Raw genomic sequence first — 21,572 nt, 5'->3', positions numbered from 1 at the left:
CAGGAGCCGAATCTCTTTCCATCAGAGACCATCCACAGGGCCAGGAGTCATTTGATTGCAGGGCTATCCTCAATGCACTGCAGCAGTTTCAATGTATAACCACTAAAAACCTGATTTCTTCTAACAGAAAAGTTCAACCAGCAGTGTTCACAGCACTGAGGCTGCCTTCACTCCCACCCCTTTCAAACCACATAGCTTTGCCTCACAAGCCATGGTGAGGTAAAATCCCATCCTCAAGCTCTGGCATTCATGCAAGACCCCAGAGAATCACCCTGTAAATTCAGTGCTGTTTGGCCACAGCATGCCTGTTGACCCTGTAAAATGTTCTCCTCTACTGTCAAATACAGAAGGCATTAAAAAAAACCACCATAATGTAAGAGGATCACAGAAGAGATTTTCCTAGCCAGAAATAGCTTATTTCAAATGTTTGATAATATATGCAGTGCAGAGAGTTCACAAGTTCATTTTAAACTATGAACTCATCTAAGTCTCACAGAGCAGTGGAGAGACAGAAGCACAACAGTCACTAGATGTGTGCTGTCAGGATTGCACTACCCCTAACCTTGGCTGGCACACTCCTTCATGCAGAAAAAGCCAACTTTAGTTTTCTCACAAGTAAAAAAAGCATAAATATTTTAATTGAGTGGAAGTACTCTTTACATAGCCAACATCAAAGCATGAGAATGACTCAAGACTGACCAGACACACTGTATTAAGACTTTCTAAAGAAGACAGAACAAGAGGTTTAGTTTTAGCGGTTCTTTAATGGTATCAAACAGGAACGATCTACTCTTGCATCTTTTCAATTGTTTCTTCCTTGTATTTGCCCTTCTCCTTGCCAACCTGGCGAGACTTGGCTTTACGCTCCAAGATCTTTTTGCGATCTTTGTCCAGTTTTAGCCTGGTGATCACCACCTGGAGAGAGAACACAAAGAGTTTAGTGTCCCTTCGTCATAAAGGCACAGCAACCAACAGAACCACGCTGACACAGCATGGCCCAGGAAGGTCACTGCTGACAGAATTGTGCCAAACCACCCAATGTTTTATTTCCACAGACTATCTAATTTGGTTTGAGTAGAACAGAGGTACCAAGCTGCCTTCTGTATTTTGAAACACTGAGCTGCATTAATTTTCCCTGATATGTTCGAGATCAGAACATAGACAGCTTCTCAATGCACAGCCACAACGTTTGCACAAACTGAAGAGCAGCCAAATTTCTATCTCTCTACATAATCAAATAATTACTTTGAAGAAAATCTAATTTCCTTCAGGCTGCTCAAACATGATGGATACTAAATCTATCTGAAGCACAGTATACAGCCAAGGCTTCTTCCCACCACCACAAAGGCAAGCAATACATCATTAATTTCTCCATGTTCCAAGCAGCACTACCCTAAACTTGGAACACTGGAAAACCACATTGCTGCCTCTGGCCATTATCACACCCCTGCTGCCCTGGCTGGAACAGCCAACACATCTGGCTAAACAACAGGCAGCAGTGAGAAGTTCAGGCACCACAGCAACTCCTATAAAGACACTTTAAAGGACATCTGCCAATAGAAGAGGCAAGCTGCCCAGCCTGTCTGCTGATACTTCTAACAAAGCAGCAGCACACTGAAGCACTGACTTCCATCCCATGAGCACCCTTCAGTGCTCTGTGCCCCCTCAAACTGACAAAGAAAAAAAATGTGTTAGCATTCCTGAAAGGAGTACTTTAAAAATACAACCGACAATCAAATCCTAGCAAAGCCACACAGGCTGCAAGAGGGCTGCACAGTCCACTCAGCTCAGTCCACTCAGCTCCACTGTGCAGTCTGGTCCCTCTTATAGTTAATTCCTAGTTCTTTATCTCAGAAAGGCAGAAGCTGTTCATCCACTCCACTGCCCACAACAAACACAATATTCTTCTGGGCCTTTTGAATTAAGCAACAAATCTTTATGAAAAGCTTTACCAAGGTCTCATTCCCAATCAGAGAAATCTTTCACCAAAATAAAGAAACAGCACAAAATTCAACTTCTTTCACTGCTATTTTCAAAACCAGCAATATGTGTGCTGGCTCCATCACAAGGTCACCTTGGCCATTAAGTGTTGTTACTGCACACAAGTCATTATGTTGTTTTGGAATAGCTCTGCTCAACACACTGACCATTTAAACTGGAAAACCTGTTACAACCGGACTTCTTCCACCAATATGTATGCCTACACAGCAGGGCTGAAGGAGACTCATTTCATCTGCTTTAAAGCAGACTTTGTCTAGGTGTTCTGTTTAGTTTGAGATGTTATCCTATTATGATCTAAACAGGCTTTGCTGGGTTTTCGTGAACTCTAAACATTGTAGATCACTTCAGGCTAGAACCAGATCCAGAACTTGGCGCACAACAGCCCTCAAGAACAAATCACAACTCTGAGCATCTATCTAGACATTTCTAACACCTCCTTAACCAGTGCAAATGCTACTTAGCAAAGATTCAAGGATTGTTCTGAAGGATCTGGCTTATGTTTTATAAACACCAAGCTCTTCAAAAGTATTTTAGCAAGACTCTGAAGTGTCTTGCAGCTTCTCTATCAAATAAACCATAGAAACATCAAGGACTTCTTGGTGTCAACTGTCAATTCTCTTCTATCATGACACCATAACCCTTCAATAATGCAGTATCTTAATCTGTTATTCCAACGGAAACATTATTCCATGTGCTATAACAAGATTCTACTCATGCCAGCAGCAGTATCTGCATTTCCCAACAAGGTCTCCTCACACATTCCAGAGCTCACTTCACGTGCTGTACCTTGCTGGGATGGATGCCCACATGGACCGTTGTGCCATTAGCCTTCTCACGCTGAACACGCTCGATGTAGATGACGTATTTTTTCCTGTACACCTGGACCACCTTGCCAATCTGCTGTCCTTTGTAGTGTCCCCGGACAACCTGAACACCAACATAAGAAACACACTGACCCACGTTGCAAAAACATCCCTTAAACAATTACCAGGTCTTAGGAATCACCATCCGATTATCCCACCAGAACTGCACAGGTCTGCTCTCTGTAGAGAGTCACAATCATCAATTCCTGGAGCATTTCAGCAATCACCACAATGGAAAATATTAGGAATCATAATAGTATTTTTCCTGCAGCAATGAAGGAACTCTGTGCCTTTGCAACCACAAGGTGAAGAGTCAGCTTAAGCTCTTCACCAGTTTTTCTGCCTGTCACTGTATTTTGACTAAAACCCAGCCATTTACCTTGGATTCATTTCTAAACTGATCTTTCAAATGTCACAGGTCCCAAACTGTCTACAAAACCCCCGATCCTTTGTTTTGTGTTTCACTGTTAAAAGCCTTTCACTCCAGGTGAGTCAATGTATAAAACTGAAGCACCGTAACTTTCTCAGCACACTTTTGCTCTTTGTAACTTCCTCACCACTGATATAGAATCATAGAGTTCTGCGTTGGAAGGGACCTCCAAAAGCCATCTAGTCCAACCCTCTGCAGTAAGCAGGGGCACCCTCAGTTAGATCAGGTTGCCCACAGCCCTGTCAAGCCTCACATCTCAACACTCAACAGGCCAAGTCTGTGTTAACAGGAATTATTTTTGCAGGACTCACAGCCAGGCTCCAACATCAATCTGAACCTGTCCACCCCGCCACAGTGCACTGACTGTGTGTGAGTGCTAACACACAGGCAGAAGTTAACGCGTGGCAGCACAGCTGAAGCACCAGACAGCGCAGCTACCTGCACTTCATCGTCCTTTCGGATGGGCATGGAGCGGACGTTGTATTTCTGGCGCAGCTCCTTGGAGAGCGGGGAGGACATGATTTTCCTCCGGATGTGAGAGGGGGCATTGAAGTGTCGCTTGCGGTTCTTGCTGCGGTCAGAGGTCACAAATGGATTGAACTTCATTTTGTCTGCATACAGAAAAGCAACAGCTTGAGAGATGCTCATCACACACACCCCACTATAGTGTCCACCCACACAACGTTTGCTAGGACATAAAAGCAGAGTTTAAACTTAGGTTTAATCCTACTTCGTTTGTATACCCTTACAAACTGGACTTCAAGCAAGGTTTAAGCCTCTGACTGACAATGACCCTCTGACAGATCTGCCACATGTATGCATATCAGGCTGTTCTTTCTAAAGTAAACCTCTCTGTTTTCAGAAGTTGGGAGACCAGACTGAGTAGCCTTTAGCACAGCACCTTCCTTTACAAAACAAAGGTGTATTTTGGATTGGCAGAGCCAGGGAGCCGAGTGCTTTGGCGGCTCCAGTGCAAGGTAACACTTGATACAACAGATCTGTTAACCCAAAATATCTCTGGCCTTCCCTAAATGTCATCAGGTACACCGCAGCCGTCTGTCACGATGCCATTCATCCTGACCTAGGCAGGTCTATTAGATGATGCTTTTGCTTAACTCTGCAACTCTCCAGTACTGTGCACTTGCACCTCCTGTACAGACTGGCCTGGGCTGCACTGCAGAGACCGTACACTGCCTGATCTGCATTAACCATGAAATTACCAAAGAACAGGCCGAAGAGGCATCAGCTCTCTCTGCAGTCTGACCTCCCAAAGGTAGAGCTGAATGCAGCTCCGGGGCAGGGCTGCCCGACCAGCCACGCCGGCCGCCAGACTCCAGGGCCAAACTCCCGCACCAGCTCCCGCACCCCCTCTGCCCGCACCACTAACGCCAGCAGCACCCTCGGGGCACACTCGCCTCAGGCTCAGCCTAAACCCGCTCCCCCACTCCGGCAGTGAGCAGCCCCTTCCCGCGCCCAGAGGGCCACAGTTGTGCCGCCTCAGAGCTCCGGGAGCATCGGCGCCAGCAGGCCCCAAACCGGTTAAGTCCTTTCCCGCTCGCCTCCCGCTTCCCTCAACAGGCCCCGCTGGGTAGACCACAGGGGGCCCGCCGCGCAGCGACCAGCGGGGCCCAGTGCGGGGTCGCCCAGCACAGGATGGAGGCGGATGGGGGCAAGCCGGGCCGCACAGCCCTTACCCCTCTGCTGCCGCCGCGACAGTCACCGGAAAAAGGAGGGCCAGCTCCTTCCGCTTCCGCTTCCCCGAGCGGCCGCCGGCATCTCGCGTGATCCTGCGCGCTTAGCAGCGCGCTCCCCCTGGCGGCTGGCGGCCACTGGTGCAGCCGGGCATCGTCCCCGGCGCTGTTCCCGTATCCGTTCCAACATCCCCTTTTCACTAGCAGCTATTTCTCTCCAAATACAGACCTTCCTCGAATGGGGTTGAAAACAGAACCCGCCAAGTAGTTTCTTCCTTCCCGAGCCAGGTCTGGCATCCCGCAGCCCTCAGCCAAAAGAGAGACCACTTTCCTAAAGCTTCTGCCAAGTTCGAACTCCTCAGCCCAGATCCTCCTCCTGGGCTGGTGTGTGCTGTCACCAGCAACCCCGCCTCCCTACATTAACTTACCTGCACGCACTGCTTCCTTTTCAGGCAGATTTGGTGCCCTTACATCTTTCCTGGACACAGGTTCATTTATTCTCACGGAAAATGATTTATGGCAGAACACGTTGCTGGTAGAAATGATCCAATCAACTGGTTCAGCACAGAATGTTCGCTGTGCTTTTACGTGATTGGGGTTTGGTTCAAAAAGGGAGGCTGGAAAAGTTTCCTGGCTGTTCAGTTGCAGCAGGCTACGATTTAGACAACTTTCCCAGTGCCTTTACTCATTAACACAGAGTAAGGAACCTTCAGCACCATTTCTGGAAATTTGATTTCCAGTCTGTACTTGAGGTTCTCTGGAAGCAGGCAGGATCTCTCCCTTCATGAAGATGTAGTGCAGACACCAGTGTAAGCTGACAATACCAGAACTTAAAAGGAATTGGTTTCTTAATATGGTGTAGATAAATAGTGTCCAATTCACTGTGTTGTAACCCTTTTCTATTCAATCTTTAGTAATTGCCTCAGACACTTGTTTCTAAATACTCAGTGAAGTAAGACCAAAGGGAAATTAAAGGCAAGGGGGACAAAAAAAGGAGTTATTTTGTATACCAAGTGGCACGGTGACTAAAGCCAAACCCAGCAAATTCCAAGCACAGTCCACTCACCTCTCATTTAGAAAAGGGAGGCTAGGACACTTGGTACCGTTGAAGACCAAGCACTGAATGTCCAGACATGACTCAGTGCCGATTACACAAGAGCCTCGTGTTAACTTTCTACACAGTGACCTGGCTTACAGTGATTTCATTGTGTGATAACACTTAGTTCACTGAAACAACAATTAAAAACAAGCAACAAAACCCAAAACCCTTTTAGCTTGATTTTGCAATAGTAGTGCAACAAGAAGCCAATTAAAACACAGGAGAGCTTTATTTATTTTTTTTTTTATTATAGAACTAAAAAGGCTAATATTTTATTAACACAAGGTTGCAAATTAAAAGGGAAATGCCAGAACTCTTTAATAATCTCCACTGTAAAAATGAAAGAGATTTGTGCTTTAATCATCGCTGGAACACACTACAGGACTACGTCCTCCCTCCTGCCCCTCTTTCCCTTCTTCCAAAGAGCTTATTTCATCTGAATCTCCCAATGACTGTTCTAATGACCCATCACAGTCCTTTTCAGGCACAAACAGTTTGTGTACCACACAGATAAAAACAAAACAAAACAAAACCAACAACTTTAAATGAGAAATATTCAGAAATTAATACAGACATTACCATCCACACTGCAGAGTCTACTTCTTACAGAGCAGCAGCTGAATGCAAGCATTTGATAAAGCAGGTCAAACATTCACAAATGGCCATGTCTTGCCACTGCTCCTTACCCCATTTCAATTACTTTGTTTTTTTTCTCCTTAAAAAAACAACCTTCAGCAGGCCACACACTGCCTAGAATAAACCTAAACGTGGACTTCCCTAGAGCTAAAAACATTGAACAATTTTATGCCACAAGGTCTTGCTGTAAGATGGAGCATAGCTTTAGAGGGACTTACTTGAACTGGAGTATATACAAGCTCTAAATACTTCCCTTCCTATAGGGCTGTTTTTCCTTGGAAAACCACAAATACTTCTGTCAAAATACTGCCTTGAAAGAGGAAAGTCAGAGGAAAACAGATCAACATCTACAAGTGATCGTTCTCCTCCCACTATGACTTGAAATTGGTTGCATTGGTGGTTAAAAGCGTAACTAATCTCATTTTGTCTCTAGGAAGTGTTTGAAAATGAAACTGACATCTAATGAGACACGTATGCACGGGGCAGGACTGCTGTGACAGTGACTACCTCGCTTTCACATTTGGAGAGATGAAGAGCAGATTCTTCTGTAAACATGAGGCAGCATCCTTACATGACCCAAGCCAGCCACGTATGAAGGACAAGCTCACCACAACTTTCAGCAGACCCAGAAGGTAGCCTTGGCTTGGCATTACTTAAATGCTTACACCTGGTTTAGGGGACTGAAGCGTGGATTGTTTCTTCAGGGGAGTTTTGCCAGAACATGAGTACAATCTGGTTTCCCCATCTAGTAAAAAAAGTGATTTATTAGGTTATTGCAGTGGACATTTTGGCAGAGAAAGCAGGCACACTGAAGCATGCATCTGCTATTTCCAAGAAGAGCCAAACAATTTCACTAGTCTGGTTTAGAGAACCGGCCTGGACTGCACAGAAGGCAGCATTGAATTCGGAGAGAGGATGGGGAGAAGGGCAGAAATATCGCATCAGAGACAAACAGGAATCTCCAATCCGCTTTGCTCGTTTGTGTCAAAGAAGAAACTGTAGGAGGGAAGAGACTTCAGAAAACTAACAGCACAAATCCACCCCTGCTGCAAAGATCTTCTCTTGCACAGCTCAGGAGACGCACGCGCTGGGACAGTACTGAAAATCACATCCTTCTAAATCCACTGGGTGCACAAGCTGTGAGCTAAGATGCAAAACAATTCAAGAGGAAAAAGTAGGACATTTTTGCCATAAGCTTCAGCTGGTCACAGTGGATTAGAGGAAATCCTCCAGCTAGCAAGAGAAGCAATTGCAATGGAAAATCCCAGCTGCTATCGGGCACCGCCGCCATCCGGCGGGTACCGCTGGCGGGCACACGGACGCAACGCACCGAAATGAAGACAAGCATCTCATTTTCAAGTTGATTTTTGTAAATGGAAGAAAAAAAAAAACAAAGAAGTATAAAATCTATCCATACATTAACAGATACAGGAAGTTACACAATCCAGTTTACACCTAAAGTTACAGCAATCAGTCCATAGGAAGAACAGGGAAGAATTCCAATGCTGTAATTTGTCCGAAGTCACTACGGGACAGAGGACGGCAAGGGAAGGATGGTTGGCTTCTGGTCTTCTGATGTGTGGATAAAACTGGCTACCTTTCTCTACTTCCAAAGTAATGAGACAATTTGAACAGACATGTATGAGGAATAGCTCTTGAAATGTATCTGACTTTAGCATTAACACTGAATATGCAAAGATTCATATTATTACATCATAAGGCTTGGATACTTTTGCCTCCAGGAAAGGGCAGTGGGCAGTAGATATTATCCAAGAGAAATCCTACAGCCATCTTAAGATTTTACAGCATTGAGTTAGAGATTTGTATTCTCATGACTTTTATCCATCCTGAAACACTCAAAATTTTTGTATCCTCAGCTCAGACATTTACAAAGCATGCAGAGACTGTTACTACTTAAGGAACATTTAAGAGGCTATGCAAAATGTCCTGGTTGGTATGGGTCTGATTTTACTGAACTCATGGCTACCACTACATGCAAGCCCCACCTGGCAGTGGTTTTTCTCTCACACCTCCACTCACTGGAGGCTCCAGAAGAGAAGGCTTGAATGAACGGGCATGGAAGCTCAGGTACCATTTTAAGGAGTAAAACTAAGCAACAACTAGCAGAGGCCAGCTTGTGGGAATGCCTGCCCTGCAATTGGTGTACCTGTGGGTGAACAGTGTCAGTCTAGGGCTCAAAAGAAGATGCCTGGCTGAATTTTAAAGGAAAAGGGAGGCACCTTAAATCCTGAAATGACAGACTCCCTGTGTGTTGACAGGTGTATCTGATATACACACACAAAGCAAGATAGCAGGCTGTGCTCCTCCACCCAGAAGACTGCAGCATTTTTTTGAACACACTTTTCAAAGTAACAACAACAACAACAATAATAAATCAGAAGTGCAGAATCCAGACTGTTGGGTGGTCTGTGTTTAAAAAACAGAAGAAAGAATAAAAGCTAATGCTGTAAAGCCAACTATTCCCTTTCAAAGCAAAGGCCACATAAAACTGTGTTGCTCAGTTTGGTTTTTACTTCATGCCACCTGTAAACACAAGACTGGATATTCAGTTTCTGGGAAGAAATGAAACCACTTTTACATCCAGAGAAAAGGAAAGGCCCTCCACTGCCTGGATCACAAATGACCCAGGAGAAGGTAGGTGGGGGAAGGCTTCCTCTTCTCATATGCTCATTTCATTAGAAAGGTCATATCTAAACAAAAGAGCTTTCAATAAAAGCACAAAACATTTCTTGATGTTATTTCTGCCCTCTGTCTCTACAATTTGCTATGGGGACTAACACTTCCCGTTCCTCACCAACAGACACATCACCTTTTTGGCACCAAGGGTGTAATTTCTTCCTAATGCATACTTTTGCCTTATACAAAAATCGATTGTCTACTCATGCAAATCCCACAGAATTCCAAAAAAGTGCCACAAGACAGTTCAACTCTTTGCAATCTACTACCTAGTTTGTACACTGCCATAGGAACTTCCCAGAGAACAGACTGTCATCCTCACTTGGATCTCATGGTGAATTTCATGTATGACATTTCAACCTCGCTCTCTAGGGGAAGAGAATCGAAATCCACACCCTGATTCCACTGATTTTTCACTCTGAGAGCTCTGAAATGCATGGAGATTTCCTTGATTTGTTGAAGACATCTTCACTGAACAGCCTGATTAGAGGAAAACTTACTGATTCAATCAAATAGAAAATAAAGACAAAAACAGGTAGTGGTAGATTTCTCAATCTTCGCTCCTGTCCTTGAAGACGAGGGTAGAGTATCACTGCTACTGCATTTTCCCCAGCTGGATCTTCTTCCAGGCCTCTGATGCTGTGAAAATGCAGGAGTCAAGGATCCCAGCTACAGTAAACGTTCCTCCAATGATGGCACATATCTGAAATGTACAGAGAGAAGAGACAGGTTTGTCAGTGATAAAGGAACCACCTATGCAGCTTGAAACTGGGGGGAAGGGTAATGCTGCCTGCTGCTAGGGCATTTTCTGGAAGCACAGTTAAGACCTGCGTAACAGCACTGGGAACGTAATTATAGGACAATCATTCAGGAAAACCATTCTCTACAGTGGAACAATTTAGTGCTATCCTGAACTCATCACAGCCTGAGTTGATCATAAATCCCAGCCCCTAGGAGCCTGCAGTACAAATGCTGCTCCTTTCTGGGACGAACTCCACCTAGCAAAGCTTTCTAGAAGTACTGTGTTGCTCACATCTTCCTACTACTGTTTTCTATTATAAACACCACAGCCTTGTAGTCTTTTCCCTATTTCACAAGATACAGCATTTGAAAACAGGCAGAAGACAACTTAAATAGCATGTGAAGGACAGTGACTAACAGAGAAACCTAGCTACCAGTGACACCTACAGCTAAGTCTGTCTAACACTTTCCATTACAGGGCATCCATTACAAAAGTACTGCTGACTTAACTCTTTGTGGGCCAAAGTTTGCCATGCAAGATGTCTCAGGATGAATAACTTAAACACTGGTAGAAACATGTGATCATTGTCAAGAGCAGAGCTGGGGAAAAAGAATTGATCCCCCCAGTTAGCCTAACAGCCTACTTCAGTGCTGGAAAAGCCACAAAAGTATTCTGATACATCAAACCAATGACCACACCAATTTGGCTCAGAGCACTGAAAATGAGGGGGCATCACTTATGAACTTTGCAACACACTGCTTCAATTCCTGTATCTATGAAATGGGGACAATGTCACACTTGATTCCCAAGGAAACCACAAGGGAAAACATATTTAAAGGAATCAGTACCATGACAATAACTAACTTGGAGTCCTTGTGGAAATACAGAACTTATACTCGGGTCTGGATTCATACAAACCACTTGCTACTGAAAAATCAAATACTGTAGGATTGGACAAAATGCTGCTCACAGGGTGCCACCCCACGCCACACAGTGCACAAGGCAGGGTTCACATGGAAAGTATGATGCTCAATAATGTAACCTAATAACATGTAACAGCCAAGTTGTAATTACGTAGGGCCTGGCATTTCCTAACTCCCACGTTTTTGACTTCATAACTGTTGTGCTCTTTTAATGTGGCCTTTTACATTACAAAGGATTAGGTGGCTCTGAAAATAAGAGACATCAGGTCAGTGAGAGGGGACATGATGCAGAGTTTACCTCCTGAGAAGGGCCTGCCTAGGATGTAGCTGTGAGCTAGAAGCTGGGAGAGAGAGATGAGCCCCAAATCCATAAGCCAATGTGGCAGGGTTTCGGGGAAATGCAACACAAATCATAGTATAGTAGTATCATAGTATCAGTCAGGGTTGGAAGGGACCACAAGGATCATCGAGTTCCAACCCCCCTGCCATGGGCAGGGACACCCCACACTAGATCAGGCTGGACAGAGCCTCGTCCAGCCTGGTCTTAAACACAAATGCCACAGAAGGGAATCGGTGCCACACTAGACCTACCATGCCATGTCTCTTCTCCCACACATCACTACACCCCGTGGGCAAAGTTAACAAACAAGTAACATAGCAGCAGCAGTGTTCAGCTCAGCAGGGAGCCAGCAGTGGCACCAGAACAAACAGTTCATTACCGGTGAGCGAAGGCAGCAAGGATAAAGCACTCATTTACATGCGTATTTATAACCCGGCTGTGTGCGCTCAGTGAGCTGGACGAAACGAAGAGCTGCAGTAAGCCTGGCTTCTGCGGGGCAGTTGGCATCCCAGCAGATAAAGGCTTCAAAAACCAGAGCACTGGCTCCAGGCAGAGTTAGTATTTTTAGGGGACAAGTCCGGCTCCTGTGCCCTCTGCCCCCCTCCTGGCTGTCCCTCGGAGCGTGACGCAGGATGACTTTTCAGGGAGAATGACCGCAACGGAGTTGGCTTATTGCAGCCCACAGCAGCTCAGCTGACAGGGGACGTTACGCCACAAACAACACCAACCCCTCCAACACTAAGATTTTGCATCATACGGTAGGAAAATCTGATTTCAGTGCAGCAGTGCAAGGGGGTGGGAAATAGGGAAAAAAAGAATGAAATATAGATCTATATATTCATCTGCACGGCTCTGCACTGCTGAGTGCTGATGAGTCACACACACCTGGCATTCGCTTGGAGCCTGCCTCCCAGCACGCACACAGCTCTCTTGTTTCGTTGTGACAAAAAAAAAGAAAAAGAGGTAGCAGCAGGGTTGGTCTTTAGGTCAGCACAGAAGCTGCACCACCGTGTTTCTCTCTCATCACGGCTCTAATACGTGCGGCGCATTGCTCTGTCGCAGCGCTGAAGGAAGTTAGGCATCGGGAACTTGTTTATATTTAATGGAGTTTCGTACTGGGAATGATCTGCGTTTGGCTCCATGAGGTTACAGCTTGAGTCAGGCCCAACCATTAAAGAAGGAAGGAAAAGAAATATAGAAGTGTAATAATTGCAGCAGTAAGAGATCATCTAACGTGAGGCACACGTGAGGGCTTTGAACAGAGTATGATCAGAGGACAGTGGCCGGGATGCAGACTGAAGTCTAATAGAAAACATGAGTGGGTATGTAGGAGCAGGCAAGGCTGCAAGCAAGATGACAAAAGGGCAAGTGTCAGATACGTGACTGTGAACCTCTGGGATGTCTTAAAATCTGAGAATTACTTTTAAGACCAGAAGGTCTTGGTGCTTGGTGCCACGGTTTAGTTGTTTAGGTGGGTTGGATTGGTTGATGGGTTGGACGCGATGATCCTGAAGGTCTCTTCCAACCTGGTTTATTGTGTTAAATTCTATCAAAGGGACCAGTAGGATCCCCAGGGTAATTCCTAGCAAAGTAAGCTGCAGAATCCCACCCAGAGATTTCTGGCTGACCTCTGGCACACCTTGTAGAAATACGCTGTCTTGGTTTTAAAAATGCCATGGGACTGAGTCTGTAACTGTCAGTAGCAGGTCCCATGGCTGAAATTGTTCTCCCTGCAACCGTTCCCTGCTCCCTACTATTATTTCCAGTTTAAGTTTTTTCACACCCAGAGGGCAGCCAAATAATCTTGTATCAGGAAAAAAATTACTTATTCATTTATTTGGATTTTGAATGCTTCAGAAGAACTTTGGCTTGGTTTCTTCCCTTCTTTCCCCTCTCAGTCCTCAGACTGACCTCATGATAAAACCTTCTTTTAGTTTGGCTTCTTACAGGAACTCATAAATTTTCAGAAGTGAAACTTTCCCTCTTGCTCCATAACCTCAGCCACGAGGCCATGAATGGCTTCTCTTTGTGGAAAGATGCCTTGAGTTTATGCAGTGAAGTGTCACAGGCAAAACCTCCTGTGCTTAACACTGATTCACAAGCAACACAGAAATCTTCTTTAGTATTGGATTTTTTGAAGCAATGTAAACCAATGCCTTTTATACTGCACCTCTCCACATGGAACAGTCCCTCCCCAGTATATCCTTACCTCCAACATCAACACTGTTTCCTCCCTAAAGTCTCTTTCAAGCTCACAGGATCTTCCTGGTGCCCAGGACACATTTCAATTTACTGAAAGCCACTGGAGTGCCCTAGTAAACAATCTGCTCACTAAAAGGAGTTGCAGATGATTTCCCCCTACCTCACAGCCGCTCTCGTGGTTTTTAAATTAAGCAGCTGCTGCTCAGAAAAAGCTGATGGTTTCCATGGCCAGCCCCATTCAGCAGGGACTCCAGATGCCCCAGCACAATCTCTCTCTGGACCTCAGCCCAGTCCTCATCATCAGTAACTGGTCTCCAGAGCAACTGTGATGTAAAAGGCCATGCTGGAGATACAGGAAGGGGCAATGGAAAGGACAACGGAACAGAACATGTCATCAAAACAGGGCAAGGAAACCTATGACAGAAGGTGTTTTGATCCTCTGCAGCACTGCTCCCCCCCTCCAACCTTTTCAATGCCACCTTGAACACTTTAAAGCCTTAAGTGTAGCAGTACACAGCCAAGGCTGCCCTACTGTAAAACATTCCTAGCCTAAATGAGAGCAAGAGCAGGTCATCTGTACCCAGGCTGGATGGTCCACATTGATAGTCAAGACACAGAATCTCTAACAAGGATCAGCCACATCTGACAAGGGTCTAAGGGTCTGGCACCCGTGTCTGATGTACTGTGTAACAGCTGCTGCAGGTATCAGTGTCATCCACCCATGTCCACAGGAAGGATGTTCAATTAGAACGACCCCCAAATGAGCTGCTTGAGACTATAGCCATTCATAAAAACCAAAGCAGACAAAAATCAGTTGCAAAACTTCTTTTCTAGCATTCTAACAGCCAGAGCATGCCTGGCTAACTTTACAGCAGACAGGATGAGGCAAAATTCTTTTGGGGGCCATCTCAAATCCAAAAGGTCATTGTGGCAACCAGTGAGGGAAGCCTCTCCTGTGGACCCCTTATGTAAATTCTGAAGCACAGGTTCCAATCTAACAAAGGTGCTATTTATATGCATACAGTGGCATAGCAGCGGTAAATTAATGCTAGCAGCAGACATGACAAAGAATAATGCCAGCTATCAATCAATTCCAAACTCTGTTTCCCATTAAAAACACCTCCACATCCTCACCCTCCAAAAGATGCGTAAGAAACCTATGACAGCAAATCGTTAGGGAAAGAAGTAGAGGCAGTATGAGATGCCAAGTCATAAAATGCTGATGTTTGACCTTTTTGAGGATTATGTTTTGAAACCAAACAGGCTGCCAAGAAGAGAAGGTCTGAAACCACAACATTTAGATTTTGTTTGAGTCTCCTTCCCTTGATATTTGTGTATCTTAGAGATCACAAGCATTTCTGAAGTGAAGTGAAAGGAACTTGGTGTTTATCCGAAACTGCAAAATCAAAATCTTTAAGTGCAACACAGCCACACTGTTTATGTTACTTCCAATTAAAATATCCCAACAGTTTAGAAATGAAAATCCAAGGTCCTTGTTCCAGTCAATTTATCAACTCCTTCATGTTCTACTATGCCTCACTGGCACAGCAGACTGCAGCTTCAATTTTAAGCCAACTGCCTCAGGACATTGGGGGTTTTTTTTAAAGTTCTGGAAGGTCTTTAAATAGCTCCTTGCCTAACTAGCAGTTTGGACAGCACAGCCTTGTTAGAGATGCTGAGGTCAGTACTGCAGGATGTTATCTGGGCAGATCGAAACACAACTTCTCAGGAAAATACCTCTGGAATTTGATAATACAGCTCTCCTCCACTTCTACCCAGAAGTAAATGCCTGGACCTGGCAAACTCGTATTAAGCCAAGTAGCAACCTGAGTAAAACAGCTGCCCTGCAACCTCTGTGAGTTGCATCTCGACATCGAGACACTTGAACGTGTCCAGAGAAGGGCAACGAGGCTGGGGAGAGGTCTCAAGCACAAGCCCTAGGAGGAGAGGCTGAGGGAGCTGGGATTGTTTAGCCTGGAGAAGAGGAGGCTCAGGGGTGACCTCATTGCTCTCTACAACTACCTGATGGGGGGTTGTAGCCAGGAGGGGGTTGGTCTCTTCTCCCAGGCAACCAGCGCCAGAACAAAGGGACACAGTCTCAAGCTGCGCCAGGGGAAGTTTAGGCTCGAGGTGAGGAGAAAGTTCTTCACCGAGAGAGTCTTTGGTCATTGGAATGTGCTGCCCAGGGAGGTGGTGGCGTCACCATCCCTGGAGGCGTTCAAGAGGGGATTGGATATGGCACTTGGTGCCATGGTCTAGTCATGAGGTCTGTGGTGACAGGTTGGACTCAATTATCTTTGAGGTTTCTTCCAACCTTGGTGATACTGTGATACTGTGATTAGAGAGATGGTTTATTGCAGCATGCTTTCCTGCATACCACATTAGCTTTACTTCCAAGTTTCTGACGTGCTGCAATAGCACCCATCTTGCCTAGACAGAGTTTGGCACTTCTGGAACAGGATCATTTTCTTCCTGAACCTAGCTATTAAATCAAATTGTCATGGCACAGGGGTTGCCAGTTACCTCATTTACACTTCAGTGCAACTGCAGTGATCTACTGCTGTATATCAATCATGTCACAATGTTTCTGAACACAGAAACTCAATTCTTCTGGACAAGAAATGCTCAGAAGAGAAAAGAAAGGCAGGAGAAGGGAGAATTAGAGGTTTAGAGTCACTCACCGATGTGATAAACCTGTACAAAGGCTGTCGCCTCTCTGTGTATTTCACTGTGATGGGGCTCAAATCGTAGCGAAACCAGATAGCTGGGATAATGCGGCCAGTGTGACTGTAGGCTACGTACTCCTGCAAGAGAAAGGGGGAAAGGGCAGAAAATGTGAGCAATCTCATGCCTGACACAACGTCTGCAACATAACTGCTTCTGTAAACCCTGCCCTTCCTCCACTGTTTAGTGCTTGATGATCAGACTGAAAGAAGCAAACAGCTAATTCCCGTAGGACTGCCCACCTCCCATCCTTATCAAGCAGCATCTACAGTCTGATAATGACATAGCTGGGAACAGAGAGTGATGGAGCTTACTCTCACCATTCAAAGCTACAGACATGAACATAAAGGTTGTCATTGATTTCTCTGGCTTAGATCTGCTCTATTTAAACACCAGCAGCCTCGAAGTTGTTGCAGGGGAATTTTTTTTCCTGTCAGTATGTACATTTTATACTGGGATATTAATCAAAGAGAACTGAGTTTGTGAGAACCTGAACATCCAATTCTTGTCCACACACTTAGAATAACAAGCAGCAGCTCTGGCCTGTAAGGCTCCCTTCACATTGTGGGACCAACGACACGAATACTTGGCCCACTCGATATGAATCATATAAAGCCATGTTTAAAAATCACACTGAAAGCCAAACTGAAACTCTAAGCACAGAAATATTGGCAAAGGTTCAAAAAAATATTCCAAGCTGGCTTGTGAGAGACATCTTCAGATTGCCAGCCACACTCTCCTGAATGAGGCATTTCTTTAGTAGCAGGTACAGTGCAATCAATCAGGCACAGGACAACATCCCAGCAAGACACACTGCACAATGCCAATGGAGAGCAGATACTAACAACTTAGTATCAAAAGTCATGTCTATTTGAGCAAGTATTTTTTTCTGTGCTCTCAGTGGAAATATCTATCAATTTTCAGGGATCAGGACATTTATTTTGACAGACAGAAGAAAATTCAAAGAAAAACAGGCTGGGGATTCAGCAATCCAATGACAGCCATTCACACTGGCATGGCCCACACTGCCTCTTTACCCGGCTTCTCTTCCCTTCTTTAGTTCTAAGACATGCCTGCCAACTCAGATGACCTCTTTGACTTTGATTCTCCATGACACACAAGCAAAAACAACCTCAGATATTCCAGAAAGATGAAGAAAAGAGCATGGTACAAAAAAGATAATTTTACCCTCTGCAAGCCCACAGAGAGCTAGTAAAAAAGCATATATTTGCTTCACTAATCTCTTATAAATTCCAGCCTTCCCTTTGTTTAGTTTCTTTCCCATGGATGACAAGAGAAGCAGAAGGCAGCTGAGCTCCCTAGTCATAATATTTTCAGGCCTCTTAGTACAGAAGTTCTGCAGTATGTCTTGGGACTGTGGCTATCTGAGGAAGAAAGGAACTAGAGGGTCAAGGAGATAAGAGGGGAGAGGAGGCAGACAGTCCACACTGAAGACTCTATTCCTCTCTTGATACTAGTCAATCTGGGCCAGACTATTCTAACAGCTTCCAAACTCTCTTTCCCACTGATGGGTCTGGGAGTCAAGAACAGAAGCACTGATAAGAGAATCTGTATTGTTTTAATGAGAAGAAAATGCAGAGGCAGCACTGTTTCTCTGCATTTCAGTTTTGTTAGGACTGACCTCATTTTCCTCCTTCCTCTCCCCTTCTCCCCACCAGCAGTTCTGCCCTCATGAGTCAGTGCTGGCCGAACGCCCCAGTTTGCAGCCATGGTCAGAGAAGTGTCAAAAGCTGCTGCTGTTCTCCACATTACTTTCAGAACTTGTGTTGCAAGAGTCTTATCAGAACACCAGTTGTGACAATAAGCAGAACAAATACACTCTAATCTGAACAGAGGAAGACATCCAAATCATTGGGACACACTGTACAAGCAAGTCAGGAATCTTAATCTGAGAAGCAGTCCATGAGACTATGTGCTTGATTCTCAGTTATGGTAAGCTAGCAGTAACTAGGTATTACAAACTGATTTTGGATTTTCATTGAGCACCTGACTGCAATCAGATTCCATTAAAAAATGTTCTTTTATCTTAAAAAAAAAGAAACAGATTTGCTTGGGTATTTTCAAAGATCAATACCTTGTATTACTCAAATGAAAACATCTTCACATTTAATGTAAATTAAGTATCACAGAGTTACAACAACCATCACAATCTACTATAACAGAGCAGGTACTGTGAAATAGTCAACCAACATGTATTGACTGCTGCAGGTGAAGTGGCTTAATATGTGAAATAAGTATTTGCAAAAAGCTAAAAACTCTGCTGACTTGTTTGTTTGGTACCTCCATCACAACAGACTTTCACTAATAAAACCATCTGTAAGCGCTGTTTTGTGTGTTTAGCTGGATCACAGTTTCCATCCAGATGCATCTTGACACAGATCACAAGGGCTTCTGCAGCATGTAAAAGCCTTCCACATAGTTCATAGAAATCCAGATCTGCTAAACCAACCTGTGAAATTACCCTCCTCCAGTTTTAAAACAACATCACCACCTGCTGACAAGCCCTCACAGTCCCAACCCTGGTAAACGCCAGCATCAGGAGCGACAGGAAGCCTCAAGCTAAAGAGCTTCAGTTCCTCCTTCTCCCAGCAGAGGCTACTGCTCACCTACAAACAAATGTACATGGCTGCAGAGCAGAGGAGCAAGAGGAAGAAGGAATGATGACTGAAGATCCTCCATGCATCCACTGGGCTGCAATGAGGAGCTGCTCTGAGAGCCACTTGCTTCTTTACCTTATTTGCTACAGTATACTGGTAGGAGTATCGCTGCTTGCCGCTCATGTCTTCATACACTGTCGGGACAATCTTCAGTATGTAATCATGAGATGCAAGAGCTATGGTCAGGAAAGGAAAGTATACATCAGTGTTCAGAGAAAGGAACTACACCCTACACATTTCAGTGTAAATGTGCAAAATCAGCTAAAACAAATCACAGAAAAGGGAGGTCCCTCCTTCTTAGCTCAGGTTTTGTGACTAAGTGACAATTTCATATCCTATGTTTATGTCCTTTGCACAAACCTTAATAAGGTGGTGGGATGACACCAGAACCTGCCTATCATTCTAAGACTTCTTTGGTACTAGAATCCATGGACATGAGTATTGGGTCACTTGAAACTTTCTAAGTGCTTGAAACTTAGCAGCACCAGAAAAACAAGCTGTCTTGGTTAAATCAAGAACTAGCTGCAGCTGGCTGAGCTTCTTTTGACACACAAATCTGAGGCACCACAACCTATGCAGCCCCATTTCTTATACACTCCTCTTTCTTTCTTTCTTGTATTCCTTCTCCTACATCTGCTTAACAATTAATATTTTTTCCCCATTATTTAAATGGATTGTGCTGGGTTTTGTGTCTGCTGAAACAATTCTAAAATGGAATTCTAAGTTATTTCTCTGCAGGATCCTTTAGATAAGTCTAACACAACATTTGGCCCCTGGAGAAAGAAAAGGAAAACATAATTGCCTAGCTTCAGGAACAGCCACAGAAATTTTGTTCCAAGAAGTGGGCATCCTAATACCCTGCAGGAGCCTGAACACTCAAAAGAGAAAAACTTGTTGAATTGTAGCATGCCCTGGAAATGTCTGTGCTGCTCATCATAAAGAATGGCAATGAAAATGTTTATCTTTCCAGCCACAGGGTAAGAGTACCAGTTCTTGTACCACAAGAACAAGGAAGAGTTCTGGTGGTGGTGACAGCAGCAAAGGGAAGCTATAGGAATAGGATATGGATGAAAGAAATTAGTAATTCTGAGCCAGTTATAGCAGAGCTGGAGTCAATGTCCAGGTTGCAGAAGGGCTGTGCAAAGGACTTTTTGCGCTAAGCCTTCTCTATGGCACTGGAGAAAATGGAAGTGCCAGTCAGCAAAGTCTGGATCATTTTTGGTTAAAGAGGCAAATTAAAGGCTTCTGGATACACCAGTGTTGCATGAATTGCCCTGGTTTCCCTTTTGTAGAGAGTGACTAAGACCTGTAATCACCAAGAATACATACGATTTGAGCTGAGTTTGTCTGCTCCCTCCAAGGCATTGAATGCTCCATGAACGTTATGGACCTGGAAAGCAAAAAGACTTGTGAAGCCATGCCAAGAAACTATGCTCTGACTTGGTACTCTTAATTTTTACTTTCCTATCCTATCCTGTAACAAGATCTACTCAACTTTCCCCAAAACACAGCATCAAACCAGTAAAAGATGACTTGAAATGTCTGTCAGTTACTATCACCACAGAGGCTGCCTCCAAGTAAAAAAGTTAATTTCACAACATCTTACAAGATGAAACTCCAAAACCACTCCAAAGCTAAAGAAATTGCAACTGGAAGAAGCCAGCTGTGAAATCTCATTGTGAGATGTTTCCTAAGACTTTTGCATAGTTAACTACGAAATTAATTTGTCAAGCTGAAAGGGAAATAAAGGGGGATCACATTCAGGTTAAAACTCAAGAGTTTTCATGTAAAGGTAGCTCATGCCAGAGCAGTTGGGCTTGTAGAGCTTTAACCCACCAGCCCAGCTTTCATACCATGCATACTATGCCCTTGGAGGAGGGAAGGACCCATGCCAACACTACCATCCATTCAGCTTTTCCTGGAGCAGGCCCCAGGCATGCAAGTATCTGTCTGCCCAGAATAACAGGATTTCCATCCCATGCCTTCCACATACTGTGATCTGTAGTCTGATGTCCACCAAGAGAACAATCAATTGGTGAACTCTCTGGACAAGGAAAATCCCACAGCAGCAACTGTAGATCAGAGGTTGCATCATTCACACAATGTACCACAAGCTATACAGAAATGACACATAACTCCACAACCCAGAAATTCCTGACCTTAAACCAGACAACAGGGAAGAAGCCTTTGGAAGAAGTATACGGTCGTGGGTGTGACAGAGTTTCATCTCACTAACAGGGCAATGCAACCTCCTTCCTAGACCCTCTCACCAACTGATGGCATGTGGATGTGTTTGTCTCATCCTAATGGCTGTTTTCCTATTCTGAAGGCAACAGACTGGATGACAGTTTGGAGGAAGCAGCAACTGAAGCTGTTTCTCTCCTGAGAAAGGAAATTCTGCAAGAGACAAAATCATCAGCAAGTCAAACTGGTAATGTGCTGGGAACAAGGAGAGAGCAAAAGCAACCAACTGAACCTTCTACTGAGCCTTGCAGTCTGCTGACATTTCAAATATTTTACATATCAGAAACCATTTCCAAACTCAC

At 44.5% G+C, this 21,572-nt stretch overlaps 2 protein-coding genes across 3 annotated transcripts in view; both read right to left on the bottom strand.

The window, feature by feature from the left end:
• Nucleotides 1–744: 744 nt before the first annotated feature.
• RPL26L1 (ribosomal protein L26 like 1) lies at nucleotides 745–5,092 on the bottom strand. The gene is made up of 4 exons (XM_068160253.1): nucleotides 4,989–5,092; nucleotides 3,733–3,905; nucleotides 2,788–2,928; nucleotides 745–915 (listed from the first exon to the last, which is right to left on the bottom strand). The coding sequence occupies exons 2-4, from the start codon at nucleotides 3,898–3,900 to the stop codon at nucleotides 787–789; spliced, it is 438 nt and encodes a 145-aa protein (XP_068016354.1). The 5' UTR covers nucleotides 3,901–3,905; nucleotides 4,989–5,092; the 3' UTR covers nucleotides 745–786.
• Nucleotides 5,093–6,311: 1,219 nt separating this feature from the next.
• ERGIC1 (endoplasmic reticulum-golgi intermediate compartment 1) overlaps nucleotides 6,312–21,572 on the bottom strand; it is a 64,311-nt gene continuing 49,050 nt past the window's right edge. For both annotated transcript variants that reach the window (XM_068160231.1, XM_068160241.1), the window contains exons 7-10: nucleotides 20,356–20,416; nucleotides 19,102–19,202; nucleotides 16,306–16,428; nucleotides 6,312–10,120 (exon numbers count right to left, since the gene is read on the bottom strand). In XM_068160231.1, the coding sequence (XP_068016332.1) occupies nucleotides 10,013–10,120; nucleotides 16,306–16,428; nucleotides 19,102–19,202; nucleotides 20,356–20,416 (393 nt within the window). In that variant the 3' untranslated portion in view covers nucleotides 6,312–10,012. The remainder of the gene's footprint in view (nucleotides 10,121–16,305; nucleotides 16,429–19,101; nucleotides 19,203–20,355; nucleotides 20,417–21,572) is intronic.

Source organism: Melanerpes formicivorus, unplaced genomic scaffold (assembly GCF_026170545.1).
Source record: "Melanerpes formicivorus ecotype bairdi unplaced genomic scaffold, bMelFor1.0.p_v2 SCAF_2, whole genome shotgun sequence".
Lineage (NCBI taxonomy): Eukaryota > Metazoa > Chordata > Aves > Piciformes > Picidae > Melanerpes > Melanerpes formicivorus.
Note: the sequence above shows the minus strand (reverse complement) of the source record. Positions and strands in the feature narration are given on the sequence as shown.

Bases quoted from the DNA above. Each gene is read 5' to 3' on its own strand.
- RPL26L1 (XM_068160253.1), bottom strand. From the start codon at position 3,900: ATGAAGTTCAATCCATTTGTGACCTCTGACCGCAGCAAGAACCGCAAG. The intron at 2,929-3,732 runs GTAGCTGCGCTG...GTTGGTGTTCAG, and splicing joins GAAAGGACGATGAAGTGCAG to GTTGTCCGGGGACACTACAA. The intron at 916-2,787 runs GTACAGCACGTG...TTCTCTCTCCAG, and splicing joins TGGGCATCCATCCCAGCAAG to GTGGTGATCACCAGGCTAAA.